The 17,718-nt window shown below is 51.9% G+C and overlaps 5 protein-coding genes across 5 annotated transcripts; 2 read left to right on the top strand and 3 right to left on the bottom strand.

Moving 5' to 3' along the window:
* Positions 1 to 26: 26 nt before the first annotated feature.
* SMAC4_09574 (uncharacterized protein) lies at positions 27 to 1,226 on the top strand (the record flags this gene model as incomplete). Its single annotated transcript, XM_003342486.1, has 4 exons — positions 27 to 303; positions 382 to 518; positions 642 to 1,023; positions 1,117 to 1,226. The coding sequence occupies 4 exons, from the start codon at positions 27 to 29 to the stop codon at positions 1,224 to 1,226; spliced, it is 906 nt and encodes a 301-aa protein (XP_003342534.1).
* Positions 1,227 to 2,630: 1,404 nt separating this feature from the next.
* Positions 2,631 to 6,992, top strand: SMAC4_13865 (uncharacterized protein; the record flags this gene model as incomplete). The annotated part of the gene is made up of 3 exons (XM_066091663.1): positions 2,631 to 4,476; positions 4,538 to 6,640; positions 6,706 to 6,992. 3 exons carry the CDS (start codon positions 2,631 to 2,633, stop codon positions 6,906 to 6,908), a joined length of 4,152 nt encoding a protein of 1,383 aa, XP_065947315.1. The 3' UTR covers positions 6,909 to 6,992.
* A 497-nt stretch (positions 6,993 to 7,489) lies between these two features.
* On the bottom strand, positions 7,490 to 7,786 carry SMAC4_10106 (uncharacterized protein; the record flags this gene model as incomplete). Its single annotated transcript, XM_003343308.1, has 1 exon — positions 7,490 to 7,786. The coding sequence occupies one exon, from the start codon at positions 7,784 to 7,786 to the stop codon at positions 7,490 to 7,492; it is 297 nt and encodes a 98-aa protein (XP_003343356.1).
* Positions 7,787 to 8,536: 750 nt separating this feature from the next.
* SMAC4_09773 (uncharacterized protein) lies at positions 8,537 to 8,816 on the bottom strand (the record flags this gene model as incomplete). The annotated part of the gene is made up of 2 exons (XM_003342627.1): positions 8,537 to 8,626; positions 8,688 to 8,816. The coding sequence occupies 2 exons, from the start codon at positions 8,814 to 8,816 to the stop codon at positions 8,537 to 8,539; spliced, it is 219 nt and encodes a 72-aa protein (XP_003342675.1).
* Positions 8,817 to 14,004: 5,188 nt separating this feature from the next.
* On the bottom strand, positions 14,005 to 15,525 carry SMAC4_13864 (uncharacterized protein; the record flags this gene model as incomplete). The annotated part of the gene is made up of 1 exon (XM_066091662.1): positions 14,005 to 15,525. One exon carries the CDS (start codon positions 15,523 to 15,525, stop codon positions 14,005 to 14,007), a length of 1,521 nt encoding a protein of 506 aa, XP_065947314.1.
* Positions 15,526 to 17,718: the final 2,193 nt, after the last annotated feature.

The raw sequence follows: 17,718 nt of genomic DNA, 5'->3' as shown, positions 1-17,718 counted from the left end.
CCTCCGCAAAACAGTCGACCACCAATATGAAAACTGCCTGGCAACGTCTGATCCGCTTCGTGGCAACGGACGGCCGAACGCTCCGGGGAGAGCCCATCATGCCCTCTGACGAGTTCGACCTAGGCACCACGACCGAGGCGACCCAGCTGAAAGCCCGCGTCATCCGTGGTGACGATATTTACGACACAACGGGGGCCACCTCGATTACGGACGAGATCGTCACGGTGAAGAAGCTGCTTGGCCCTCTGACACCAGCGGATGTGCCGATTCTGCGATGCATCGGTTTGAACTATCTCGCACACAGTTAGTGATATTTCCAGTCGGAGAAAAGTTAATAAGTATCGGTCTGCACGCCAACCTGTTAACCGCGACGTGCGGCAGTTCGTGAAACTGGACGTCCACTACCACCGTGTCCCGTCATGTTCTTCAAGCCGGCCACTGCCGTCCATGACCACGGCGCTAATGTGATAATCCCCAAGATTGCTCAAGACGATCAAGCGGATTACGAAGGGGAACTGGTAAGTACCTGGAAGCACGGTTCAATGGGTATCCAACATCGAAGCCAAGCTAGGCGCAGTCCAATACCGGCAAACACTGTACTCTGACTAACGCGATCGCTTACCTACGTCTACCTTACCCAGTGCGTCATAATCGGCAAAGACGCCAAAGACGTCCCTGCAGCCGACGCGCTCGACTACGTCGCCGCCTACACAGTCGGCAACGACATCTCGGCGCGCAAGCTGCAGCTCGACCCGCACCTGGCTGGACCCATGCCCCAGGCCGACTTCTCCAAGGGCTTCGACTCGTTTGCGCCGCTAGGTCCGGCGCTGGTGTCGACCCGTCTCGTTCGCGATCCGGCCGCCGAGCTTGAGCCACTGACGCTGAGAACCACAGTCGACGGCGAGATACGTCAGGAAGCCAGTGTTGCCGACCTCGCCTTTTCGGTCCAGCGCCTGATTGCTTTTTTGTCTTGTGGCACTACACTGCAGAAGGGGAGTGTTATTATGACTGGGACGCCGGGAGGTATGTGAGATTACCTACCTATCTAGTACCTCATGTGCACAGCGGAGGTTGTGCGGTTGCATTGGACTGACACTGTCTCGAATCAACCATCAGGTATCGGCTCCAGGATGAACCCGCCGAGGTGGCTGCAGCCAGGGACTACAGTCGAGGTACATATCAGTAAGATTGGAACTTTGAGGAACGGCGTGGAGTATCAGACCTAGGTATCTAGCCTATTCTTCTATCTCGAGATGGAAGTGTCAGAAGGCGCCTATCCCCTCGACGAAGATTTTTCAGTTGAGCGACGAGACCGTGGTAGATTGGATGTTTGAAGGAGAGACAGGTGGAGGTACTGTGCACTGGGACACTTCAAGGTATTTTTTCAGTATCGCATTTTTAACCTAACAAAAAATAAATAATCCGGTATTCACAAGTTTATCAAGGCCGTGTGCCACTTTTTTGAGGAAATGAAGGGTCGACGATGACTGTTCTGTCGATGATGTTTTGTGATGGGAGGTACTGTAAGGGGTACAGCATAGTTGACACAGATGCTAGCCAAAAGAATCGATAAGGTTCTACGAAGAGAGAAGGGGAGAAAAGGACGCCCTCTGGGCAGTCTGGCCGGCTGTCCTAAAGAAGGGACGTGCGCACGCACAGGCCAATGTTGCCTGCCGCGAGAGTGGAGCACTCGCCTGGCAAGTTTGCCAGGCATTTCAGCCACGGGCACTAGCCCCATGACAATCATTATTATTGAGACAAGTATAACGCTACCCTACTTGTTGTGAACATTTTGGCTTCACCGAACGTCTTCTGATAGTCTTCACCTTCAGCTATCCCATTTAGGCAGATTAGATTGCTGTTTGTTACACTAGGCAATAGTAATGCACTTAGGTTTGCGCTCTTTGTGATGTACTCCATATTAAATACTAGATTGAGTAATAGGTGGTACTTCCCGTCTTCAAATTCTTGAACGGGATCCTCTGTATGCACTTTCAAGGGAGTGCATTGAGCGCGACGGGAGGTCTGCCTTATTTTAGAGAAATTTTCGCAAAACGACCGATCGCGGGCTAACAGACTTTGCGCTGAATTTTGAGCCCACATGTTAATGACAGATAAGATGAGCTGGGTCGCTGAAAGTCATGCCCGAAGCGGTTAAGTAATCTAGATATAGCCCGCCTCCAAATGTTGAAGGCATCCACAAGTGGGCCGGAGCCTTCTCGCGCGACTGAACAAAGGCCTGCCAGCGCAATGGAACTGGCAGCCACATTTACAGCAAAGGCTCAGGAGAGGCCTGTCCCAACGCCTTTCCTTTCCGGGATTGGCGCCCTGGGCTTCTCAATCACCTATGCCCCTCAATCACTTATGCCCAACGATGTACCCAGCGCGATATTGACCAGTCTTCTGCTTGCACGACAGCTGTGCCGAAGAGGCTGTGCCCGATGCCTTTACACAGTTCCCGTCGGTTGTGGTAGAAGTCAGAGTCCAACTTTCTTTTTGCCAGACATCTCGTCCATCGCGCGACACCGAAACGATCACCATTTGAACGCGAGGATTGATACAGACGTTTGGAAACCGACAGGCGTTGGTGTCGTCGCTATCATCTTGGACGAGGCACTCGCTCCACGATAATGGGGGACGATCTCAAGTACGCCGCTCCTGCAAGCCAAAATGACTTTGAGATTGCGATAATATGCGCGCTACCCAAGGAAAAAGCAGCTGTTTTGCTACTCCTCGACGATCTTTGGGACGGCAGGGGCAACCGGCATCGATATGCCAGGGCCCCAGGGGACTACAACACCTACAAACATGGGCGGATCGGGAGGTTCAATGTGGTCATCGTCCTTCTTGACACCATGGGCAAAGTCCCAGCTGCCGGTGCAGCTGTTAACATCCGAAGAAGCTACCCCAATCTTTCCCTGGCCCTCATCATCGGTATCTGCGCCGGGGTGCCTCTCGCTAAGGGTCGGGAAGTCATCCTCGGTGACGTCGTTATCAGCAACGTCCTGATTCACCGCGACTTTGGAAGGCAGTACCCCAATCGCTTCGAAGCTAAGGCCGAAGTCGAGGACGGTTATGGCCGGCCAAATAGGAATATTCGAAGCTTGCTTAAGTCGCTGGAGGAAGATAACCGTCCTGAAGTCGAAGAACAAGCTGCCGAGTACCTGCGACATCTTCAGGAAAAACATGACAAAGACCCAAAGCGGGAATCGGAGTTGGGAAAATACAAATATCCCGGAGCAGACAAGGACAAACTTTTTGAAGACTCCTACGAACATAAACACCACGACCCTACCTTGAATTGCGGCCGTTGCACACAAGGTTCCATCTGCGAGGAATCCCGGGAAATTGAGTGTGATGAACTCGGTTGCGACGACAATTTGTTGGTTCCGAGGCAAAGACTTACTCGACATCGTGCCCAAGGGTCGTCTCCGCTTCCTCAGATACATATTGGTCGTATGGGTTCCGGAGACAGTGTCATACGCTCTGCCCAGCACCGCAAGGCCCTCGCTGAGGAAGGAATCATCGGCATAGAGATGGAGGGCGCGGGTGTGTGGGACGAGCTGCCTTGCATTGTGATCAAAGGCGTGTGTGACTACGCCGACAGTCACAAAGGCAAAGGGTGGCAGTATTATGCCGCGGCTACTGCTGCATCGGTTGCGAAGGCTGTTTTGGATGAGTACCCAGGGAGCGGAAGGGTTTCTGGGGACGCACATGGTCCGCAAGAAGCTATGAACCCGCTTGTTGATTTTGCAAGGCACCAAGAGATGCAGCAAATGTCAAAGGATCAGCACTGCTTAAAGGACTTGCGCATTACCAATCCTCGCCACAATAAAACCCGCATCGAACAGCCCAAAAGAGGTTACTACAAAGTCAAATTCTCTCTTCAGGGTATGCCGACGTCAAACAACTTCGTGCCTCGACCCTCTGATATTACAGATATTGAGAAATCCCTTCTTCCTCACCACCAGAAAAGCCAAGGGCGCAATGTCTTTGTTCTTCACGGGCTCGGTGGAATTGGGAAAACTCAACTAGCTGTCAACTTTGCACGGCAATATAAAGATGCCTTCAGCGCCATCTTTTGGCTGGACGGCACATCAGAAGACAGCCTTAAACAAAGCTTTGCCAGTTGTGCAAAGAGGATTCCGAAAGACCAGATTCCTGAGAATATCAGCAGTCCAAAAACAGGCGATGAAGTCGATCTTAACGATATTATGGAGCACGTACAAAAGTGGCTCGCAGAAGATGACAATGTTTATTGGCTTTTGATCTTCGATAACGTTGATCTCGATCATACGCAAGGAGAAATACCGGGCGCTTATGACATTCGGAAGTATCTCCGGAGTGACCACGGCGCAGTCCTAATTACATCCCGGTTGTCCAAGCTAGCACAGCTTGGAGAATCCAAGCTCATTAAACCTACTGACCTAGATTTGAGTAAGAAAATATTCGAAAAGTGGTACGGGAAGGAACTAAGTGAGCACCTCAGTTTACTACGAGACCCAACCCTAAAGCTGACGCTAACGCGCTATTTCAGTGATGGATGATGATGCAGAGGAGTTGCTAAATTCGAAATTAGGAGGTCTGCCACTTGCACTCGCGCAAGCCGCTGCATATATAGGAGAAGCAAACATACCTATCGCTAAGTATATTGACCTATATGAGAAGCAGTGGGATAAACTTCTTCGGAATACGGACTCCGACCTGCTAGACTATGATGATCGCAGCGTGTGGACGACGTGGACGATATCGTTCAACGCAATCGAGACGAGAGACAAGAACGCTGGGAATCTGCTACGGCTTTGGGCTTTTGTCGACAATAGAGAGATGTGGCACAGTCTACTGCAAGTGGCCAGAAATGACCAGGAGCAGTGGCCCAAATGGCTCTGCGATATAGCATGCGACGAGGTTAAGTTTCTCAACATAGCAACACTGCTGCTCCGCTACTCTATGATCGAGACCCGAGAGTCTGAGCAAAGTAGCTATAGCATGCATCCGGTAGTGCATGAATGGATATCGCATATACAAGATGACGATGGAAAGAGAGTGTTTCTACGGCTAGCGGTAATGTTGATAGGATTTTCGGTGCCCCACCGTACGACTAAGAATTATTGGGTACTCCAGCGACGGCTTCTCCCTCATGCGGAGAGGTGCTTACGGTGGATGGGAAAATTAGAAGAAGGAGAGTGCAACATTGAAGACATTACCATCGGTGATGCAACAGACAACTTGGGTCTTCTCTACTCGGATCAAAGCCGACTAAAAGAGGCTGAAACAATGTATCAGCGAGCGCTAGAAGGCAAGGAGAAGGCGCTCGGACCGGATCATACGTCGACTCTCACTACAGTACACAGCTTGGGCATTCTCTATATGACTCAGGGCCGGCTACAGGAGGCTGAAACAATGTATCAGCGAGCGCTAGAAGGCTACGAGAAGGCGCTCGGACCGGATCATACGTCGACTCTCACCGCAGTTGGCAACTTGGGCCTTCTCCACTCGGATCAGGGCCGGCTACAGGAGGCTGAAGCGATGTATCAGCGAGCGCTAGAAGGCTACGAGAAGGCGCTCGGACCGGATCATACGTCGACTCTCAGTACAGTTGGCAACTTGGGCAACCTCTACTCGGATCAGGGCCGGCTAAAGGAGGCTGAAACAATGTATCAGCGAGCGCTAGAAGGCAAGGAGAAGGCGCTCGGACCGGATCATACGTCGACTCTCCATACAGTTAGCAACTTGGGCAACCTCTACTTGAATCAGGGCCAGCTAAAGGAGGCTGAAACAATGTATCAGCGAGCGCTAGAAGGCTACGAGAAGGCGCTCGGACCGGATCATACGTCGACTCTCAATACAGTTCACAACTTGGGCAACCTCTACTCGGATCAGGGCCGGCTACAGGAGGCTGAAACGATGTATCAGCGAGCGCTAGAAGGCTACGAGAAGGCGCTCGGACCGGATCATACGTCGACTCTCGGTACTGTTGGCAGCTTGGGCAACCTCTATATGACTCAGGGCCGGCTACAGGAGGCTGAAACAATGTATCAGCGAGCGCTAGAAGGCTGCGAGAAGGCGCTCGGACCGGATCATACGTCGACTCTCAATACATTTAACAACTTGGGCCTTCTCTACTTGAATCAGGGCCGACTAAAGGAGGCTGAAACGATGTATCAGCGAGCGCTAGAAGGCAAGGAGAAGGCGCTCGGACCGGATCATACGTCGACTCTCAATACAGTTAACAACTTGGGCCTTCTCTATATGACTCAGGGCCGGCTACAGCAGGCTGAAGCGATGTATCAGCGAGCGCTAGAAGGCTACGAGAAGGCGCTCGGACCGGATCATACGTCGACTCTCAATACAGTTCACAACTTGGGCATTCTCTATATGACTCGGGGCCGGCTACAGGAGGCTGAAACAATGTATCAGCGAGCGTTAGAAGGCAGCGAGAAGGCGCTCGGACCGGATCATACGTCGACTCTCGATACAGTTGGCAACTTGGGCAACCTCTATATGACTCAGGGCCGGCTACAGGAGGCTGAAACGATGTATCAGCGAGCGCTGTCTGGTTACTCAGCAGCCTTAGGCTCGTCCCACGCGAAATCTCTTCTTGTTAAAGAGAATATAGCATCTTTACAACTTGCAAAAGGTAGCGTCTCCCTGAAAGAACTAATAGTCAAGTTTGCTAACATTTACAACTACGTTCATCATTAGAAACCAAATCGTCGGCCAATCATTCTTCAGCAGATGAAATTACCTCCACGATAGTGGAAGCTCCGCTTCAATTAGGTTCATCAGCCGCAACTACGACGTCGTTGAAGAGGAGGCGCTCAGAAATTGGGAATAACTTGCGAGATAAGACACGCCGAACCTCTACGAGAACTACGCCATCTAAATCGACGGAAGGCCGAACATAAAGTTGGAATTGCGTTATAGTAAGGTTACTTGGCTGTTACGCAATGTAGTGACTTTACAAGTTCACTACTTCGGGCCTGGACCAAAAAAACTTGTCAAGTCTTGATCTAATTATCGAAGTGAACGGAATGGATCTAAATATGAGTGTACAAGAGGATAAAAGAATATTAGTGGTGAACTTGTTAATTGAAGTAGAAAAAAAGGGAACAAAGAAAGGGTGGAGGAATCCGCCGATATAGGTACATGAGCGAACTATGTGTGGATGGGTACACTAAATGCCAACAAAGATATCCCTCTTCCTCAACAACGGGAGACGGGTGGAGCGCGTAGAACTTCTTCCTTTTTTCTCGTTTTCGCCAGCTTGGTCTCACGCATGGCAGTTGGTTTTCAGGCCCAACCTGCGGCTCCGTGACACTTCATTACATTCCCATACAAGCAGTACTTTAAAAACTCACTCGTTCACTCTTTCATGCTCGCTGCCGCACCCGGCATCTCCCAAGACAAAGGGCATCACACACTCCGGAGCCGCCTTGCCTGCCCTCCGCCTGCCGCACATGGGGTGCCCCCTCTCATCCAAACCCTTTCAAGTGCACGACCACTCTTGCTCTGGCTTCTGGCCCCATGCGACACGCGCTGTGACGTAGCCATGGATGTTAGGATCATTCGATTCCTTCTCAACATGGGCCCAGAAGGCCTTGGTCTCCTCTGGCTTCCAGCCTAGCAGGTTGTGGCAGATGTAGTTGAGATATCCTTCAAGATCCATCTCAATCGACATCTTCCACCAAAGTCCTCGTTCTGCAGAATCCTTATCTGGGTGCCAGACCCCAACCGGGATTGCCATGTCCTTGAACTCGATGTCGACAAAGCCGGCCGCTTCCATCCCCTTCCTTTGCAAACCCTCTTCATAAGGGTCAAACGTTCTTCCGAACGCTTTGCCGCCCTCAGTCCAAATATTGTCCCATTAATCTAGGGCGGAGCCTAGCTTTACTGACCCATCGTCACTTACGAAATGGCAGGAGCAGACGAAGCTCTCAACATAGCCACCTGGCTTGCAGGTCCGATAGGCCTGGCGGAAGAGGGCGTGCCAGTCTTGAACAACACCAATCAACATACGCATATTAATGAAGTCAAAGGTATTATCGGCCCAGGTCCATTCCTGATTGCAGTCCTCGAGTTCGAACTTGACGTTGGGAGGTACCCACGAAGGCTGAATGGGGGTGATATCTGTACCAATAACCTCCGCGTTGGGGAAGTCGTCGGCAAAATCGCTGGATGGAAGAGACATGGTGTTAGTGGAGAATTACCGGAGAAAGAATAGGGGACCTAGCAACGGTTGCGGGGAAACTTACATTGCCCACAGGCCTGTGCCCGTTCCAATATCCACTACCTTCTAAACCTTCTTCTTGTCAAGAGGGGACAGGAAAAGCTTTCCGCCGGTGCACACTGTGAAGCAGTGGTGGCTTTTAAGGCCGTCAGTGTCTGCACTATGATTGCAACTCTTGGGGTTCGGGATTATGAAAGTCCGCACATATGCAATATCCATGGACTCGAGGTGACGCTTATCGTTGGGCTCCCAGCCCTCAGCATTACCGATATCGCCGTGGTAGGTTCTGCCATGGTGGGTACGGTATTAGAAAATGGTGCTACTCAAGGAGGCGCTGCTTGAGGCGACCGATCCAATCGTAGAAGCTGTATCATCGTCTGGATGTTCCTCAGGGAGCTGCAAAAAGATGAAAGACTGGGTTAGTTGAGTTCTCAGTAACAGGAACGGTCGAACTTACCGGCTGATCAGCCCAATGCGATGCAGGAAGAATACCAGCCGCAGCCGCTGCCTCGGCGTTGAGCACGGGCGCGAGGGCAGCAGCTAGTGATGATGTTGCCTTGGGACTCTGGGCGCTGCTAGAATCCATGGTAGCGACTTTGAGAACAAGAAAGGCAAGTGTGGATACGGATGTTGAGGGAAACAGGTAAGCGGAACTCGAAGAAATGAAGATGGTTCAAGTTGTGTTATGGGCATTGGGGCGCTTTATAGACCCAGGTGAGGAGTATCGTATGGGAACAACGCTGCATACAGTCTTTTCCATCCTATTCACTATGGTGTGCGCAAAAGTACGCTGTGATGCTCCGTGACAGACCGCTGGGTTTTGGCATTCTGGGGTGCGCCCATCAGACCATTGGATACTCGCCTCCTGCACACTGCGGGGCCCAATTCCCAAATAACTTCTCCTCGCCATGCCGTTCTTATCTTCCCCGAATCCCGTTTCTGGAGAGTCGTAACAGCTGTGGAAGTGCCGGACTTTATCAGTTCAATGGTGCGAAATATTCTCATTGCCTGGATTCTTGACCACACTCGGGACTACGAGCCCAGTCGGGCACGGTAACCGTCAGTGAGTGACGGGTGGCCCAATGGGAATCCACCCTGCTTGACGCCTGCAGCAACTCGGGTTCTCTACCCCTGCAGCACTGCAGATTAAGAAGACTGCAGTTGCATCCAAAGTCAGCAGTAGACGTGTACTTCGGAGTCTGTTGTGTTGCTGGCATCCTCTGAACTGAATGATGGGCTGGCAGCGTGTGCACTCTGGACCAGCCGACTGGGGAAGTTGAGCCATTACCCCGCCGTCACACAGAGGAGATCCCGAACGACAAACCAGCATCAAAACTGATAAAGGTCCCAGGATCGTCTGAATTGGTCGAAACGTGTTTCGGAGTCATTTTTGCAGCTAGAAAATGCGCCAAATCAAATAGGGTGTGGACTGGCCTAACGGTGTCATTTGGAGAACGGGCTTGTCGAGTTTTGGAAAGACAAATAACCCTAACCCGATTGCCTCTGGAAGGTCAGTCCTGTGAGCAACCAAGAGTTAGCAAGCCACGGACATCACTAGCAAGTCGGTACCTACCTTCTACTGTAGGTACGGAGGAAAGATAACTATGGCGTCACGTTGCTCACTGAAAAACAGAAGGAAGAGAACTGGACGAGTTCAGGGAGAAGGAAGTGTTGAATGGGACTGGAAGGCTGGAAGGGAAGGGGAGAACTGATACGAGGTTTGAAGGGGAAAGACTCGAAGGCCAAGGGGCTCGGAAGGTGAGAACCGGAAGTGCAGAAGGGGAGGATGGGGATATTGGAAGGGGAGGACAGCAACAGCTGCAGTGTCAGGAGCTCACCGGGAGGACCAGACTGGAAGGCTGGAATGGGAGGACGGGAAGGCTGGAGGCTGGCTGGAAGGACTGGCTACATGCTCCTACTCTTTGCGGGATACATTAAAACATGGTCAGGGAGAGCTGCGCACATTTTTCAAGCTTGCCCACCTATTCTGGCCTTGTTGGTGTTTAGAGGTACCGAAGAAAAGCAGTCCGATATTTCCCACCTTCATTGTGAAAGAAGCAGGAGTAGGTTAGGATCAAATTTCATCGTACATTAGGCCCAAAAACGACGCAGGATTTGGGATGGAAAGAAGCATTGCATTTGCGATGAAAGGAACACCTCAGATGGAATGAAAAGAGCCACGGTAATCTGTGCCAACCGACAACCTAGGTAGGTTGTCGGCCATCACTCACTGAGCTTTGTTCTTGCCCTCAAGAAAAAGGACACATGGGAGACACGTGTGAAGGAAGCGTGGTAGGAGCAAGGCCACTGGAGTTGAAGATCATGACTTTCTGCTCCAGATACATGGTAGATTCTATTTGGTAAGAACTCCATGGACTTTCCAGGAGATAAGGGTGGAGAGTCGGGACCTTGCCTTCCCCAGCCTTCTAACTCTTCCCCTCGGTTTGTCAGTCACGGCCCCCTCCTCTATCATTCCAGCCTTGTAGCCTCTCAAATTCCAGCCTTGTAGCCTCTCAGTTCCCCATGCTAGCCTTCCAACCTTCCAGTCATCCCGGTATTTCCGGGCAAGATCCAGGAATGACCGCCTGAAAGAAAAACAATAGAAAGGGGATTGGTGGGTAACAAGAGGTGGAAGCAGAGCTTCAGCATGAGTCCAAGCTCTTGGGGGGTCGTATCGAATGAACTGACTGCGCACTTGCCCAGACTCAGTTATTAGGAACTCAGTTGTCAAAGGTAGAAAACGAGGCGACGCGGGGAGGAAAATGTGACCGCTGCCAGTGTCGCCCATCCAAAATAGCCATGGTCGCTTTTGAATATGTCAGTTACGGTCCACCCTTTCAATCTTTCCATTCCTTGCGGTAGTTGCGATGGTTGTGGTTAGGAAATGACCGCTTGGCCCTAACCCATTCCTGATGTCGTTTGAAAAGGGGCGAGTAGTAAGTGTTGGCGGTTGCTTTTGTGATAACAAGCTCAAGGAGATGGAAAGTCAGAAGTAATGTTGGCATGGAAACCTAGATTGGAAGGGAGTATCGGTAGATACATGGCAGAAGCAATCAAGCAGTCGAAATAATAACCCGAATATTTTGGGCAGTTCAACACGCTTCTATTGGACCCATAGAGGCTGTCGCGAAACAGTTTAAGGGCTCACAAGGAAACGAAAAGATCTTTGTGTAGAGTCAAACAGGGACACTCAGCTTTTGAAAACGACTCAGGATTTTATCGGAAGGCATAATGAAGACGCTTCAATGTGTAAGATGCTGTCCGTAGGATGTTTGGTTCATGGTTTTCATGAACACTCGATTGTGACAGAAGTCGCTGCCTTCACCAAAGTTCTAGCGATTCCTGCCCGGCATCGGCCCGAGTGCTCATAACAGAAGTCGAGAGAGGGAAAGTGCGCATGGTTCCATCCGTCTTGCATCACGCAGAAAAGGCAGTCGCGATACCGGTCGCTAGACTGTCAACCCGCCGAGACGCGACTGCTAACAATTGTCGCCAACCCAACCGAGCCCTCATCTCGAAACCACCGGCCCTCCAACGGCCCGGCCTAAAGAACATGGGACAAAGTTCCGAAAGGAAGAGACACCATACCCGCAAATGTGCTGTACCTAGGTGAGTTGAATTGCACATGCAGGCTAGGTACTTACGTCATGGGCAAAAAGGGTTGGGGCACATTTTCCAAAGTTGTGATGGCGTCAACATGCGCACAAATGCAGCATGCGAGAGAAGTTGAATGCAGCGGATTTCCCAAGCTCTCCACTGTTTCATTATCCGCATAAGCCGACAAACAGGCTATCTAGGTCTCTTTCCCCAGTTCCAGAAAAAGATGTCGTCACTTCCATTGACCCCTCGTTGTTGCCAGGTTGGTTTCTTGCATGCGATGTCTAGGTATGAGAGCAACGGTGGTTTGGCGGGCGGGCAGGGGCAAGAATAGTGTGGCTGGCCGTAACACGAAAATTTGGAGGTTGAAGGGTGTGACAAGGGCAGTGTTCTGGGCTTGGAACAGTAGTTCAATTCCGCTGATAAACTACTTTGGTCTCGAAGGCCTTGTTGATCTTCCCAACCTCCAGGAGAAGGCTGGGCTTTCAGGCCTTCTTATGCCAAAGGGAATCGGTACGTACTTGAGGTACGTATCAAGCCTTGTTGCCTGGGGCTTCAAGGCCTCTATCTGGCAGTCTGCATACATGTTGATCTGAATGCCTTCATCCATTCTCCATCTTCCTTCTGGCGCTGTCATTCGTCTGGGCGCCGTGCTTCTTGCTTGGTTTGGCTGTGTTACGTCTGGGGATTGTCTCATGATGTTTCAACAGTGTTTCAGCACTTCCCTAGTTGACTCGCTAGCCTGGTAGTGTCAGAAGGGGCTCGAGTCAGTAGTGCCCGTGACCGAGAGTCCGGCCGAAGTGAGTGTCGTAGCCCTGGGGTCACCGGGCATCTCGAGGCTCATTTCAGGTGTTGAGGCTCTGCCTTGCAACCCTAACCCTTGGACTGTGGCCAATGTCCGTGTGACAAAGGGCGACTGAGGAAAACATTGGCGATGGCTTCTCTGCCATGTAAAAACGGAAGATGCTCATTCTTACTGTCCAGGACCAGACCTGTGTTGAGTGTACATACCATGGAGGTGAAGTGTCGGGAGCATTTGGTGTGATCCACTTGTGCGAGTGATCGAAACGGTACAAGGAAAGAACCATCGGAAAACCATCGCAACTTCCCGACCTGGAAGGCACCAGCCTGAACAGTCAGATATTGGGGACTTGGAATGGAAAGAACCGCACCAATTCATGTCCTCCTTCCCAACCATTGGATTTCCATTCTCTGCGGTTGGCGCAAAATTTTCACCTCCCCGTGAGCATTTCCGCTGGCCGCTGCCATCACAGGATCATCCACAAACTCTGACTCCTTCACATCACCTTTTCTCTTAAGTAGGTCAAGCTTTTGTTCGGCCAGATTCTCGTCGCCGCTTGCCCGCCTGCCTGCCCGACCGCACGTCAGTTTTTCTTTCCTGGACTAGTTTCCCAGTCACCATTTTCGCCATGCCCACCCTGTCTGGTCATCCCGCAGCGACATTGTCACGATGGACTGTCGCTCGTACCTGTCTCGCTTGTGCTTTGGTGATAATCCAAGCTTACATCTATTTCTCCGGTCGTATGTTTGCTGTTGCATCACATCAAACCTCATGCAGGCTAATCTTGTACTGACAGTGACACATCCCTTCTATTTCAACTAGCCTTCATTCTCACATACACTACCGTTAGTTTGCCCGGTGATCATGAATAAGAGGATAGTTGCAAGGTGGGCCATCTGGCATCTCGACGTTGGGCAAGTGGTGTTATACTTTGCCAGCATGGTTCTGCTCGTTGTTGTTGTTGTTGTTGTTGTTGTTATTTTTAACGTCTACTTCCGCCTCCCGTAGGGCATGAGACGTGCCACATCGGTGAGTCTAGCGTACAAAAAGTAGGAGCAGTCCCTTAATTGTCCACCAGAACCATTAACCCGAGGGCAAACCGAGGCCTATTGCCAGTGTAAGTCATGTGTTGCCCATTGCGTAAACGCGGCCCAACACTTCCAGTCTAATCGCCCGATGAGCGAGCCGCCAGTCCATGGCGAGACCTGTATAACAAAGGAAAAGACATAAGAAAGGGCAAAATCACTCCTCCCCGTTCTCTCTCTCCCTCTCCTCCTCCTCCCACAAAGCCTCCCCGCGTCTCCTTACTCGGTGAACTAGCTCGTCCAAGTCCACCGTACACCTCTCAATATCGTGGCCGTGGCCAACTTCCACCTCATAAGTCAGTGGCCCTCTTGGAGGGCGTTTTGTGACGGCTAGAGCGGCGGACTGCGTCGGGGGAGGACGTGTGCTCGCTCAACTGAACCATTATTGTGTCCTCATCAACTGAGAGCTGGCCCTGGTCAGAGCTGTCGGAGTTCTCGGGACTAGAAGGTGCGGAACTAAGACTGGGCAGCTCGTTGGAAGACGTGGTGGTACTTTCCTGGCTGCCGGGAGAGGCGTCGCGGTCATATTTCCTAGTGAAAAGCATGTCGCCTTCACGTCGAATCTGCTTCTGTTGTAGAGGGGTCGGGCGGATGACGGTATCTCTTTGGCGTCTTGGACGCATAGGACACTCGGCGTGGGTGGACTCAAAAGGGCCACGGCAGTTGGCGCATTGAATGTGACGGTCACATTCCCCGTGGGCGGTATGTCCGCATTGTGGGCATTTTGCAGCGCGAGCGCACCCTCTGCGGCCATGCCACTTGAAGCATTCCGTGCATTGGTCCAGCGGGCGGCGTTTCCGGACGAGACGGCTAATATTGCTAACGTCAAAAAGACGGAAAGGAGAGACAGGCTTTTCAAAGGAGATAAGCCAGGTTGCATAGGCCTCGCCAGGGTGGTAGTACTGGGAGGGACGGAGGGCGACAGGCTCTTGGCCGGTTTGGACGAGGACCTCGTCCTTAATGGCGGTGGTAGTGTTGACAGGAACCATACCGATCCGCATCGTCATGGGCACATTCTGGACGGCGTAGGTGACCCATTTCTTGGGCACTTCGACTTGGACGCAGCCGAAACGGGCGCCAATCTCATCTTTGTGGGCTAGGAGGGTCTGGCGGGCAGCGTCGTCCTTGGGCACGAGGGCAAAACCCGTCGGGACCTTGTGACAACCCGGGATGTCGGTGGGGGCGAGGCGGATGAGTGTCTGAACCTCTTTGCGGATAGCGAAGGTATCTGCATTGGCGAAGGGAGAGTCTTTATCCAGTCGAAGGAAGACACGGCCGTCACTCTGGGGTGTAGGAGGCGGGGCAGCCTTGCGGATTGGGCTGGAGCGGGGAGTGGAGCGGGAGGCCGAGGCGGAGTTTGCGCCCTTGGCGGCTATTTGTGCGAAAGTGGCGGGCCCTTTTGGGGCGGTGGAGGTGTCTGGGGTAGACAGGGTTGGAGATGCAGAGCTTTTCTGCAGGGCGGCGGTCATGGTCCGTGCTAGGTGTTTGGCCTCGCGGGCGTGGGCAGGTGAGATGACCGAGAAGCGGGCGAGCTCAGCGTCGAGGAGAGTGGCAAAGGAGCGGTAGACTTCCGCTTTTGCGAGAGCTTCGGAGATGAGGGTCTCGGCGATGGACGAGATGGGTCCAGTGGTGATGTCCGTGGTGGTGGTGTGGGCATGACGGACTTCCTCGTCCGCAGTCCGGGCTCTTTTGGCCGACTGCGCCGTCGTGGGGGGCGGGGCCGGGACGCAAAAGATGTCCGGCAAAGGAGCAACCGGTATTATGACCGGCGGCGGTGGTTTGGGGGCCCCGGAGGGCGAAGGCGCAGACATTTTGTCGTTATGGTTGTTGAGATATCGACCGTAGAAACGGCGATTTTGGTGGTGTTAGGTATCTTGCGGGCAACCAAGCGTTAGTACTAACACTTGGCGCCAAGACTTTTTGTTGCAGGAGGAAGAAGATGATGGTTCTGCTCGTGTTTTTGTGAAACACCGCCTGGGAGTCATGGTTGTATGCCTTGGTCTTCCCTTCATTGTCTTCCCTTCATTCTCTATAGTGTCCCTGACAAATTATCTGACTGTAGCATGCCCCTGCTTTGACGCTCTTCATATCTGACTTGCGTTGTCTAACTGGGATAACCCCGGACTTGCCTTGACCTGTCCACATTTCATCCTGACTTGACATGCCTTACCAGACCCTCGACTTGCCTTCCCTCAAGATGATTTGCATTGTGTGCCACACTGCTTCCCATTTGGCCTCGTTCCACTCCTCCAGACCTCCCCTTCTAGCCTCACCTTTGTGTTGGTCCCTTCCAGCGCTTGCTCTTACATTCCCTTCCTGTCAGTTTCCCAGTTCATTTTGGAATCTGCCTCTCGTTCAACTCAGCCTCTTATTTCTTCGACAAGGTAGTCACTGGACTCGCTAGCAAGTGATTAAGGCTACATTGGTGAGAAGGCAGATTAACCGTTCATTCCATGAATGACACTTATTTGCCAGGCGCAATGTTTCCAAAGCAATCGTTCAGACTTTGGCCACGAGAACTCGGCCCGGTGCCCGGGAAATCTTGCCGGAACGGACTTCCACTTCGTTGTGGGCAGCGACTTGCTGAATGCGCACACGCCGGGTCAGGATGGAAAGAACAAGACCATGCCAAGCCCCCGCACCCACTCCGGTTTGTCACAACCGAGCGTTCGTGGAATCAACCAACCATGTTACGGACAGTACACGCCGAAGCGGCATCAGGGACGAGTCGGGGCCAAGCGGCTATATCCTGACCGCAACTATCGAGATGACCGGAAGGATTAAAGAGGGACCGTGGCTTACAGGCTGAAAGGGACACGAATGTACGAGAAGGTCCTGATTGAAAATTCCCATCAACAAGCTCGTTTCCCTGAATTGTACCATTCTACTTTTGACAACTGCAAGTGCAATCAATCGATTGGGACCCTACCAAGCCTGATCAGGCCAAGTGCACAGGTGATCCATGGATACGGTACCCAAGATCTCGAGCCCGGGTTGAGGCTCTGCTCCTAACACGTGGCCCTCACGCGTGCCCTCTTTATTTGATGACGGCAAGCACATCACTCAGAGAATGGCCGGCAGGTCACGGATGACCTTTAGCTCTTTCTTTTTAGTTGTGGTATTCCTTTCCTTCCAACTGTGTTGATTCCTTTCTCATCCAAACTGCAGTGTCTCTTTATATAGTAACTGTAGTGTTTCCTTCCACCAAAACCGCAATGTTTCTTTCCATCCGTGTAGCCAATATAGAGCCACGATGAGATTTCGATCCCACTCCTGCTTTACAATCGGGTCCCTTTACAATCAATGAGGATGGCAATATCGAACTACTTTCCTTGGGTAAACGGCAACAAAGCGAGAGTGATCGGACATCGTAGTCCTGGTTCAATGGTTTTTGTCTATTACCAGAAAATGGCAACAACACGTGGGAGTGGAACATGGCAGCTACACGTGAAAAGAACGGGACTGGCGCGTGGTAAGAACTGAGCCTCAAGCCGGGACCAAGTTAAGGAGAGGAATGAGACTCAATATACCACACATTCGAATGAAGAAGATGGCATGCACCGTCACAGGTGTGGCCGAGTTCGGGATACCCCTTAAACCTTCCAAAGTTCGTGGGTAAACAGTCCTCTCCTCCAGTCCCGTTGCAGACTTCCAGCCTTTCAATCTTCCCCTTCTAGCATTCTTGAATCCAGATCCTTCCCTTCTAACCTTCCAGCCGGCCTTCCCGTCCTCTGGCTGCAGCTTTCCAACCATTCCAGTTCACCCCTGATCCTGCAGTTGTTGGAGTCCTGCCCTCCTGATGTCCCAATCTTACCTTCCAGCCTTTAAGCCCTCACCTTCTGGCCTTGCAATCATTCCGGGGAGCCCAATCCTCCCCTTCCAGTCTTCCAAACCCCTTCAACAACACTTTCTTCTTCTCGGTGAGCAAAGTGGCGCCATAGACTTTCTGCACTCGTAGAGTATTATACACCTAGGTAGGTGCAGACTTGCTGTGTCTGTCGCAA

The sequence above is a fragment of the Sordaria macrospora genome, chromosome 5 (assembly GCF_033870435.1).
Source record: "Sordaria macrospora chromosome 5, complete sequence".
In the NCBI taxonomy this organism is placed as follows: domain Eukaryota; kingdom Fungi; phylum Ascomycota; class Sordariomycetes; order Sordariales; family Sordariaceae; genus Sordaria; species Sordaria macrospora.
This window is presented reverse-complemented; position numbering and strand designations above follow the sequence as displayed.